This window comes from Durio zibethinus, chromosome 6 (assembly GCF_047325235.1).
Source record: "Durio zibethinus cultivar Kanyao isolate XHJ-2024 chromosome 6, ASM4732523v1, whole genome shotgun sequence".
Lineage (NCBI taxonomy): Eukaryota > Viridiplantae > Streptophyta > Magnoliopsida > Malvales > Malvaceae > Durio > Durio zibethinus.
This window is the reverse complement of record NC_143167.1, coordinates 23,363,297-23,375,483: the sequence shown is the minus strand read 5'-3', so window position 1 is coordinate 23,375,483 and position 12,187 is coordinate 23,363,297. Positions and strand designations below refer to the sequence as shown.

Below are 12,187 nucleotides of genomic sequence, written 5' to 3'. Positions count from 1 at the left end.
ACGAGTAACTGTAGTGGGAAAGTATGCAACATCATCATAGTTGCTACGTTGGGTAATAGTATCAACTGCTATGAGCTAATTAAAATAGTAAACTTAACGTAACAACTTCGAAAAATTTTATAATAATCTGACGTCTTTAAATTATAATTGACCTGATAAAAAATAATACTTTTTCATTAAAGAAAAAAAAAGGGATTTACATGTTTTGCTTCTAGGGTGAGCGCAATTGATGTTGTGCACTGCTGAAAACCTTGGTCTTGTTAGTTTGATATGTTATATGTTTTGGTGTCTACTTATAAACTTTCCAAGATTCAAACATTTTTCACGAACAAACTGAAACTGTTTCCGTAAAAATAAGAAAAAAATGGAGAGAATGAGAAACAATGAAGCTGTAAAAGTTCCAATCGAGTTAAAGAACAAAGTGAACAAAAGGTTAAAAGAAACATGGCAAGCAGAGCTCCGCCTTTACTATGACATGACAAAAAACTAAAGCAAAAGAATACCATATAAACATGCAGCATCCTTTTTTGCAATTTTTTTAATTACAGAATAATATAAAATAAACTGATGGGGCACAACAACTAATACCTACATATATAAATTACCTACCTGTCTCAGTCTGTCTGTCTGTCAATCCTAACAACCAAGAATAAATCCATTGTGAGCATTGTCAGGCAGTTCACACAAACCTTACCCAATAAAAAAAAAAAAAAAACAAAACAAACATGTTTCCAAGTCAGTCATTTCAAAGTTTATCCCGAGCCAGAACAACCTCATACAATAAAATGCATCACGGGACAGTCAGCTTACTACAAAAGTCCTGGCATGACCAGAGGAATGTTTGTCTAGAGTTCTCTTTTTCTTTTTTCTTTTCCTTCTCTTTCCTAGTGACCCAAGAATGTTCACCAAGCAAAGTTCTCAGAGTTCTATCTCATCTTGGAGTCGGGGACTCGTTTTGAGTCGGGACTCCTTTATAACAGATTACTATTTTCCATCTGCATATCATCTATTAGCCATGACTGTAATCAAATAACTGAACTCGCCAGTGACAGCTCATGGAGCTCAGTTAGCATCCACTCCTCACCTGTTTGACCGCCAAGTACAATGGCCCTTGTCCCACCAACAACACAAGTACTATGACCCCAAGCAAACCTTGGGGGTCGCCCAGGCACATTCAGTATCCTCCATGTAGGTTTTTCATCAGTTGGGTCCAGGAGATAAAGTTGGGAAGCAGAGTGAAGACCAGCAACAGACCCGCCAAAGATGAGAATTCTTCCACCAGGAAGGCTCACAGCAACATGATCAAGTCTTGGAGGTGGAGCAATGCCGCCAGGATTCCCAGCACCAGGCATTCCACTCCCTGTTACACATCTCCAACATGGTTCCTCTTCACTTAAATCCATTGTGAATACATCACTAGACCGAAACCGGAGTGGACCACTCTTAGCAAGACCTCCAAACATCAATATTTTCCGACCACCATATACTGACATTGTATGGCCCAAACGAGAAGGTGGGGTCCATGCTACTGGTATCTCTCTCCAGACAGGTTTCTCCATTGAAAGATCAAGCAGGAAAGTGTCACTAAGAAGTACTCCTGAATCTGCACAACCACCAGAAACTATCAGCTTGGTCCCATCAAGTGTGCAGGAGCTGTGCCATGATCTAGGAAGCGGAGGAGCCAATCCTGAGATCTCTCGCCAGGTTGGAGGCTTTGCATCCAAATCTAGCACAAAAACATCATTGAGCAGGCCCTGTCTTCCACAGCCTCCAAATACCACCAGATGAGACCCATTTACACAAGATAGTGTGTGACCCCAACGACCAGGAGGAGGAGAGCTCACTTGGATATGTTGCCACTCTGGGTTGCTGGAATTTAGATCCAATACAAAGGTGTCATTCATCGGTTGCATGTTTACCCCTTCACCACCAAAAAGTACAACACGATTCCCAACAGCACAAGCACTAAAGTTGCACCGTGAAGGTTCCACAGCACCTCCAACAGTAAGCTTCCTCCATGCAGCTGCTTCAAGAGTGGTCAATTCCCTTGCCAGCCCACCCCACCCAAGTCTCTTTGCACCAGGAACTGTCTCTAAAACACGAGTAGTCTCGCAACCCCATGCATTTTGACAGACCATCCGCCAAAGATCCTCATTTTTTGTCAGTTCATAAAATCGCCTACAGACAGAACCAACTGATGCAATATCTCTTGGTGTCAGTCGTGAAAGTATCTTGAGAGACAGTACCTCATCACTCAATTGCAATATCCCACAAAGCCCACGGCAGACATTTCGGTCCCCAACTACAACAGGATGAAGAGCAGAAAATCCAGAACGAGAACGATCAGATGACTTCATAGACTCCTTTATTGAATATCCTGGCACTGGACCTAGATCAATGTTTGCTTCTGTGAAGAACTGGATCCCAATAACATGAGTGATTGTCTCATCATCTCCATATATAGGAGTAAGACGCAGTCTGTTCATCAATGGAGATCCATCCTTTCTAAAATTCAGCAACTCGCCTTGGAATTCAACTCCCTCCTCAAGGCATCTCTGTATTTCTGAAACAACTGTGGAGTCCACCAATGGATGTCGTCTTTTTGCAAATGGTCCTCTACATTGCAAGAAACGGCTGATACAAAATACATAGATATCAGGAAGAAACAAAAAAAAAAAGAGAGAGCAGACCAACTTACAACAATCAGCAACTTGTCACAATATGAACACTAAATATTATTTTTCTTTTTAACAAGAAAATTTATGGGTGGCAATGTGCGTAGCTGAAGTAAACAGGAACCATAAGCAAAAACTTTCAAGATGATTTATAGTAAGTAATGTACAATATATGAGAGGAAGAGGGCAAGGAGGGGGTATGAGCTTTCAAATTTAAAATGAAGCTCCATCAATTGATCAAAGAACACAAAAGGATACAATTTTATTTTAAAGAAAAACCTTCTAAAGCAAAGTTACAACACAACATACAGTCATCACCTTTAACCCTTCCCTTGTTCGATTGTGCAGTTATGACCAATAAGCATAAAATTACTGACACAAACAGATATGCAACTTTAGATGCCTCACAATCTCCAAGGAAAGTAGAAACAACACAGAATATATAGAAAAAGGGGAAGCACAATTGTACCACTAATGTTAACACTTTCCAAAAGCATTTGATTGTACAATATGTAATATATGTAAAGATAACACACTTTTTAAAACCCTGTAGATCCACAGAAATATTATTATCCTGGATCACAAAAGAAGTGTAACTTGAAAACAATACCACATTAGTAGAACATCTCAGGCTGGAAGTTTACAAAATTAAAACAACTTTAATTGGTCCGTTTCCTTGCAAGGAAATCCAAAAGCTAATATCTTAAATAAAGTACATTAACTGCACAATATATATGAAATTATTCTAAATTTCTAGCTGTAGCAGTAAAGCGATGGAGAAATTAATGTGCAAGCACCATACACCGCTAGGGCAACTAAAAAAAACATTTAGACAAGTGCACAACTTCAGGCTACCTGACAAACTGTTGTCATATGTATTGGTGAGCTGTACCCACAATGTAAACCCACAAAGTAGAAATTAACATATTCTAACCAGCCAATTGCAGAGTCTGATTGGTTTGAGTTGGTTGAACTTTAACAAAGTAAACTTATTTCTAACCAAATAAAGAAAATAAAAATAAAGAGGAAAAATTGCATCATGTTTGACTTTGCCACCTCTGTTCCAAATCCAGACTTCAACTAATTAAAAGACGCTAATGCTATTTTCCTCTAAATGGATGGAGTCATACTTGCTAAATCCCATTTCCCTTACCTATTTTCACTTTTTGCATTAAAAGAAGCAAGGAAAATCAGATAAATGGAGAGGGGAAATGCACTTACCTGGTAAAGAAGAATATCTGTTCCTTTCAATATATATATATATATATATTTATATTTATATAGATATATCTTAATTGATTCAGTACCACGAAAAAGGTGGCAACATGCTTAAATCATATACATTATTCGTAAATGTGGGAAAACACTTATTTACAGCTGGTTGTAATCTTGTAATCTGTATATTTATATTTGTATCTCTAGAATTAAGTATTTGTATCCCTAGAATTAAGGAAGATTTAGTTTCCTAGTTTAACCCCTAGTTAGTTGTATATAAACCTAAGATTCTTGTATAATTCAAATAAGCAGTTTTTCAATATACATTCAGTTTCCACATGGTATCAGAGCTTTAGGCTCTTCTTGGGAAGCAAAATTTTTAGCCTTCATTGCTGACTTTTTTAGGCCTTCATTGCCGAATCCTGTTTAGGCCTTCATTGCCGAACCCTTTCAAAGAAAGATATCACTACACCTCAATTTGAGAAAATGTTAACTGGGAAAATCACTAGAGTACTACAGATGTCTCAGAAACAAGGAGAGTTCAACAGGGAAGAGATTGAAAAGCTGAGAAACTTATTGAAAATCCTTGAAAAGCCTACTATGGTATGTTCTTTGGGTAAAGTTTCTAGTTCAGGTAAAGCTTCTGGTTCTCATGGATTAAATGTCTCGGCTAAGCCTATTACGAGTTCTTGGGTCATTGACTCAGGAGCCACAGACCACATGACACATTCTTCACAAAAGTTTAGTACATATAACCTGTGTCCTAGTAATAAGAAAATTGTTGTTTCTGATGGTTCACTTACCACAGTGGCAGGATTAGGAGATGTTCAAGTTAATCCCTCGTTTGTTCTAAAAAATGTTCTTCATGTTCCTGGATTATCTATTAATCTGATATCTATACAAAAACTTACCAGAGATATGAATTGCAAAGTAACTTTTTATCCCTCTTATTGTGAATTTCAGGACCAGAGTTCGGGGAAGATGATTGGACTTGCTAAGGAGAAGGATGGACTATACTATCTTGAGACATCAAATAGCACAAGTAGTATCAAAAATAGTTTACCTTTGTCATTTCTTTCTGAAAAATCTTCCAATAAAGACAAAATTTGGCTTTATCATTTTCCTCTTGGACATCCTTCTTTTGGAACCTTGAGAAACATGTTTCCTTCTTTGTTCAAAGGATTAAATGTTGAAGATTTTCATTGTGATATTTGTGAATTTGCAAAACATAGACGTGTGTCTTTTCCAATCAGTAACAAAAGAAGTTCTACTCCCTTTTACTTGATTCATAGTGACATTTGGGGTCCCTCTACAATTCCTAATATTTCTGGTGCGAGATGGTTTGTTTCATTCATAGATGATTGTACTAGGGTCTCTTGGGTTTTTTTACTTAAATCTAAATCAGATGTGAATAGTGTGTTTTTAAGCTTCCAAAACATGATCCAAAATCAATTTGGAGTGAGAATCAAGAGATTTAGGTCTGATAATGCAAGAGACTACTTCAACCATAGTCTATCCACCTATTTTCAAAAAGAGGGGATTATCCATGAGTCATCTTGTGTTAATACTCCACAGCAGAATGGAGTAGCAGAGAGGAAAAACAGTCATTTACTAGCCACAACCCGAGCCTTTCTTTTTCAAGCAAATGTACCTAAATCTTATTGGGGGGAAGCTGTTCTCACTGCCACATACATTATAAATAGGTTACCTTCAAGAGTTTTGGGATTTAAAACTCCTATGGAACTACTCTCACAATTTTATCCCAACCTCAATACCACAAACAATCTCACACCTAGGATATTTGGTTGTACATCATTTGTTCATGTTCACAGTCATAACAGGGGAAAGTTGGATCCAAGAGCGATTAAGTGTATTTTTGTGGGGTATTCTTCAACTCAAAAAGGATATAAGTGCTATCATCCTCCTACCAAAAAATTCTATGTGTCTGCAGATGTGACTTTTGAAGAAAATAAACCATTTTTTACTCAACCTTATCTTCAGGGGGAGACTTCATTCATGGAAGATAAGGATAAAGACTTCTTTTTGCTTGATTTGCCCCCTTCTTCAACATTTACACCCATTAATTCTTCTGAGTCGAAACCTGTTTCTGCTGAGCCCAAGTCAAATACTGAATTTGAGTCTGAACCCATTCCAAATACAGAAGATGTGACAAAGGATAATATTATTCTTGATTCTATGAAGGAATTACAGGTGTACTCAAGAAGGAAAGTTCCAGATCCTGAACCAGTGCCAGTCCAAGAGCCTGATCCTAACTCTGGAAATGAGGTAACTACAGTTTTTGACTCTGTTTCTCAAAATGAGCATGAATCTCCTAAAACTATAACCAGTGATTATGATTTGCCTATTGCCATTAGGAAAGGAACCAGAGAATGTACCAAGCATCCACTATACCCAATATCTAATTTTGTGTCATTTGAAAAATTCTCACCATCCCACAAAAATTTTCTTGTGAGCCTAAACACTATTTCTGTTCCAACTACATTATCCGAGGCATTATCCAATGAGAAATGGAGGCAAGCCATGAAAATAGAAATGGAGGCCTTAGAGAAAAATCAGACATGGGAACTGGTAGAGTTGCCTAAAGGAAAAAATTCAGTGGGGTGTAAATGGGTTTTCACCGTAAAATACAAGGCAGATGGTACTGTTGAAAGGTATAAAGCCAGGTTAGTGGCTAAGGGCTACACTCAAACTTATGGAGTTGATTACCAGGAAACCTTTGCTCCAGTTGCCAAGATGAATACAGTTAGAATTTTGTTATCATTGGCTGCAAATTACAATTGGCAGCTTCAACAATTTGATGTAAAGAATGCTTTTCTACATGGTGATTTGGAAGAAGAAATATATATGAAGGTTCCACCGGGATTTGAAGGTCATCTAGAAGCAAACAAAGTATGCAGGCTAAAAAAGGCTTTATATGGCGTTAAACAGTCTCCTAGAGCTTGGTTCGGGAGATTTGCCAAAGTGATGCTAGTAATGGGATATAAACAGAGTCAAGGAGATCACACATTGTTTATCAAGCACTCTGATTCAGGGAAAGTCACAGTTCTATTAGTGTATGTTGATGATATAATTGTAACTGGAGATGATGAAAAAGAGAGAGAATCTCTAAAACAGTGTTTGGCTAGAGAATTTGAGATAAAAGAGCTAGGGAGATTGAAGTACTTCCTAGGAATTGAAGTAGCTCACTCACGGCATGGTATTTTTATCTCACAACAGAAATATGTGATGGATCTTTTGAAGGAAACTGGGAAGCTTGCATGTAAACCTGCAAATACCCCTATGGATCCTAATCATAAAATTGGAGAAGCTAATGAAGATGCTGCTGTAAATAGAGAGATGTACCAAAGATTAGTTGGAAGACTCATTTATCTCTCACATACTAAACCTGATATAGCATATGCTGTGAGTGTGGTAAGTCAATTTATGCATAGTCCTAAAGAAGTGCACCTACAGGCTGTCTACCGTATATTGCACTATTTGAAGGCCAACCCTGGGAGAGGTATCTTATTCAAAAGAAATTCAGGGTTAGTTCTAGAAGCATATACAGATGCTGATTATGCAGGTTCAGTAACTGATAGAAGATCCACCTCAGGCTATTGCACTTTCTTAGGTGGTAATCTTGTGACTTGGAGGAGTAAAAAACAGAATGTGGTGGCAAGATCAAGTGCTGAAGCAGAGTTCAGAGCAATGGCTCAAGGGATTTGTGAACTACTATGGTTAAAGATTATCTTAGAAGACTTGAAGATCAAGTGGGATGGACCAATGAGACTCTACTGTGATAACAAGTCTGCAATAAGCATTGCTCACAATCCTGTACAACATGACAGAACAAAACACATTGAAGTAGACCGGCATTTCATAAAGGAGAAACTAGACAGTGGGTTGATTTGTATACCTTATGTATCAACCAAGGGTCAACTTGCAGATGTGTTGACTAAAGGTCTCAGCAGTGCAACATTTCAAGGAATTATTTCCAAGCTGGGAATGGAAAACACCTATTCACCAGCTTGAGGGGGAGTGTGGGAAAACACTTATTTACAGCTGGTTGTAATCTTGTAATCTGTATATTTATATTTGTATCTCTAGAATTAAGTATTTGTATCCCTAGAATTAAGGAAGATTTAGTTTCCTAGTTTAACCCCTAGTTAGTTGTATATAAACCTAAGATTCTTGTATAATTCAAATAAGCAGTTTTTCAATATACATTCAGTTTCCACAGTAAATGCTATAGAGATACTCTATTTGCTGTCTTTTTGATAAAAAATATAACTAAGAGCAGAAAAAAGAAGACAAATTATCTTACACCAGAAACAATCCAACAAATCAAAAGAAGACATGACTAAAAGGCAATACAAAAAATTCATCATAGCGAAGATATCTCAGAAACACAAATGAAGTCATTGAATACTTAAGCTCTGTCTCTTCATAAGAATGAAGCGGTACTATTATTCCAATTCCACCACACAAACAAAATATACACCCTGCAACATATATAACAAAATATATATTATGTTTCTTCAAATTACACATATTTTGATAAAAACAAATAGCAAATAATTAATTGTTCCCAATTCCATCAAAGTATCTTTTTTTTTTTTTTCAGCTTATTCACAGGAGTTTTCAAAATGAGTTGAGTCTGGTATCATCCATATTTTTGTTACTAGTCCTTAATATGCTTCCATATTTATTTTAGAGTCTTGCGGCATAGAAGCACACAAATAAGAAAAGAATTAAAAAGAAAAATAATAAAAAAGAACTACATACACATAACAGACACATATACAAATTCACACATACACTTATTTTATATAAGCATATATCTAAACTTGGAAGGATTGAGCTGATAGAATTTCAAGCACTTCTGTGTAAGTACAGAGGCAAGATTGTGCATGCTTTTCTTCTCCTAAATTGAATCTTCTTTCTCTCTTTCTACTTTTCAGCCTTGTTTGTTGTTGTTGTTGTTATTATTATTATTATTATTATTATTATTATTATTATTATTTTTATTATGCCCATACCACAGATTAATTCTGCACAATTTTCCTCATTAAATTATGATCTACCTGTTCCCAGGTTTCCTTAAATGAAATCCTATATCATCACACTAGCAAATCTTAAAAACTCAATAAAAGAACCCATCCCGATCCTTCCCCACCACTCTGCCAACCTACAAGTTTGCTAGCCAGAAGATTCAAGCATCTGATAAATTATAAGAACAGTCATTTCAAGCATTCAAATATCAACCCCAAACTATTTCTCTTTTACAGTCCGAAACCAAAAGTCATAAGTTGCTAAGCTCTAGTTCACCAAAAAGGCTTTGTATGAGATCCACCCCGTATTGGCAATTGAAAGCTTGAGCAAACTTGTGAAAGTGCGTTTTATCACAGCAATAAGATTCCTGAAGCAAGTATGAAATTGAGTCTCATTTGATACTACCATGATAGTTTTGAAGCAAGTATGTAATTGAGTATCATCTGATACTACCAAGATATTTTCATCATACAACATAACTTTATGATGAAAAAATTTCCTTCAATTTACTGCATCAACTCTATATGCTAAGCTCTAGAAGTCAGTTAGAACGATGTACTTATGGTCCCACTCACATATTTTACTCAAGTCTCCCTTCAGATAAGCTTCAACATTTAAACCCTATAGATATTGAAATGACAAAGTAGAGTGTTAATGATATTGCTATAAATTTCCAAACATAAATTTCTGACCACCACATTACAACAAACTGTGCTTAGTGCAACATTCAAAAGGAGCACTAAGGTTGTTAATTCATTTGTGATTTTAGAGAGTGCTCATGAAATAAAGGAAGATATTATAGAAATATTTCTTCAATTCATAATTGTATTAAATGCTGGTATATTGGGTAAAAAGCCTATCTTTAGTAAATACTATATAAGATTTAGTTTACAGATATCAGAAACATTTTAACAATGATATAACATTAACTTTTTTTGGTATGATTCATGAATATTTCCCACTTAAATAATTATTACCTAATCAAGAACACTCCACTATGATACCTTAACATCAAGGGTAGCTTCTTTAGAAAGTAACAACAGGAAATATAATATAAAAACAGAAGATGCACCATAGGGCAGCAACATTTATTATCAACATGTAGGATGAATTTGAAGCTTTTGAATGTCTAATGCAATCAAGATGAACTAAGAAGAAATAGATAAATCAACAAGATAGTACCAGCATGACCACTTGATAAAGGCTTCCAATCCCTAATCTCAATATCACTATCATAAAGCTAGTGATATGCCATAAAAAAACTACACCACACTTCTAAAGGTATAATTCCTAATGACAAACTAGTTAAGAATCCCAAAAATGATACATCAAGTTGAAAGTTCTCTTTCTAGTGTACGCAAGCCTGCTCTACCATAACTACATAACACCTCATACCATTCCAACTGAAAGTTCACACCAAATATCCCCCAGATTAGTTACTTTCTAGTTAATATATACTTTTTAACATATTCCCACCAAACATTCTATTTACGGAAATCAATACCACCACTGTTAATTTTAAGTTTGTTCCGGAAAGATAATAAGGGGCTTTAACACACACTTGTTATGATGTGCATATTTACGCTGCCTCAAACATTAACAAGGGCAATATCTTAAAAAACCCCTTGTATAGAAACTTCATAAGAGCACTTCACAGATCTAAATTCATTAAACTGCAAAGGAATTTTTGGTTTCTCTTTGCAGAACAAACAATATGTCAAAAAGAAAATTAATACTGCCCATCTTGAATATGTTCAACAATCTTTAGCACATAAATAAAATGCCCCCCACGCACACCAAATGGCAAATAACCAAAAAAAAAAAAAAAACCAATACGGGTTTTCAGTAATCAATAAATTCTAACGCAAGGAGACCTAAAACATAGTATATTATATCTGCTCTCATTTCATACACTACTCAAAAGCAAAATAAGAATCCAAGCACCACTTGAAATCCCAAGTGATATACGGAGAAATGAAAAAAAATTAAATAATAATTTTCAACCAACATAACCAAGCAGAAAAGGTTATAGGGACTGACCAATTACGGCCAAGAACCTCCTCGGCGCGATAGCCCGTAATCATCTCAAAGACGGTGTTGACATAAATGATGGGATGATCGGGCTCGAGGGCATCTGAGACGACAAAGCCACAAGGAGCCGTTTGGAGCAAGTTTTGGACAGGGAAAGGAAGTGGGCCGCCATCGTTGAGCAGGAAGCCCTCGTCTTCGTCCCCACTCAGATCCGAATTACTATCCCACTCCATATACCTCTAAAAAAGCAATCAAGGCGGCGGGTTTTCTTCTTCAACCCATGAAGCTGATGAAGAAAGAAAGGAAAAGGGGAAACGAAAGAGAGAAGAGAGGATAGCAGAAGAAGAAGAAGAAGAAGAAGAAGAAGAAGAAGAAGAGGGAGTTGGAATTGTCAGCGTTGTTGGGAAAGTACTGGGGAGGGTTCAGTGCGAAAGAAGAGAGATAATGAGTGGTAAGCAACGTTTCGGCAAATTAAGCCAAGGCCTAAGGGGAAGGAAAAGGAGAGAAAAATCTGGCAAACTTTAGATGGGTTTTTGGTCTCCGGTTTTTGGTTTGGGTTTTGGATATGGTTTGCTTTTCATCACTTCTGCTTTCCCTCTTTTAATCTTTTAATTAGGGATTTGATACTTCTGAACAGGTCCATGGTCGACCACGGATTCGACTTGCGTCTATTTTGAACTTCCAACACCTTTTTTTAAGCTTGAATTTAACCCCGCTCCACTTTGAAATATTATAAAATATTATGTTTAGTAACCAAAATTTTTTTTATTTAATTTAATTCTAGGATATATTTAAACATTAAAATATTAATAGAAATAGAATTTATATTTATATATTTAATTTTATATATCTTATATAAATATATAAAAATTAAAATCTTTAAAAAAATTCTAATATGAATGATCTGTTCTTTTAACATGTAGATAGTCTTAAATAATCACCACATGTCTTGCATTAATTATTATGATTTATTTTCATATAAATTTTATTAATTTAAAATATATTTATTTTAACTACATTAGGTATATTTATTTTCTTATAAATATAAAATATCCTAGCCTATTATAAATTCATCACAATTCAATTATCTTAAATCACTTTTAAATAAATTTAATTCTTAATTTTAAATATTAAATATGAACACTATAAATAAAAAATATGTTTTGAAAGTATTGACTATTTGAAATCTAAAATTTTAGTATTTAATTAAGAAA

At 35.6% G+C, this 12,187-nt stretch overlaps 1 protein-coding gene across 1 annotated transcript; it reads right to left on the bottom strand.

Moving 5' to 3' along the window:
* Positions 1-487: 487 nt before the first annotated feature.
* Positions 488-11,651, bottom strand: LOC111284656 (adagio protein 1-like). The gene is made up of 2 exons (XM_022873464.2): positions 10,983-11,651; positions 488-2,634 (listed from the first exon to the last, which is right to left on the bottom strand). The coding sequence occupies exons 1-2, from the start codon at positions 11,204-11,206 to the stop codon at positions 1,026-1,028; spliced, it is 1,833 nt and encodes a 610-aa protein (XP_022729199.2). The 5' UTR covers positions 11,207-11,651; the 3' UTR covers positions 488-1,025.
* Positions 11,652-12,187: the final 536 nt, after the last annotated feature.

Coding starts and splice junctions, on each gene's coding strand:
- LOC111284656 (XM_022873464.2), bottom strand. CDS start 11,206: ATGGAGTGGGATAGTAATTCGGATCTGAGTGGGGACGAAGACGAGGGC. Junction 2,635..10,982: donor GAGGTTCTTGGCCGTAATTG/GTCAGTCCCTAT, acceptor ATTTTGTATCAG/CCGTTTCTTGCAATGTAGAG.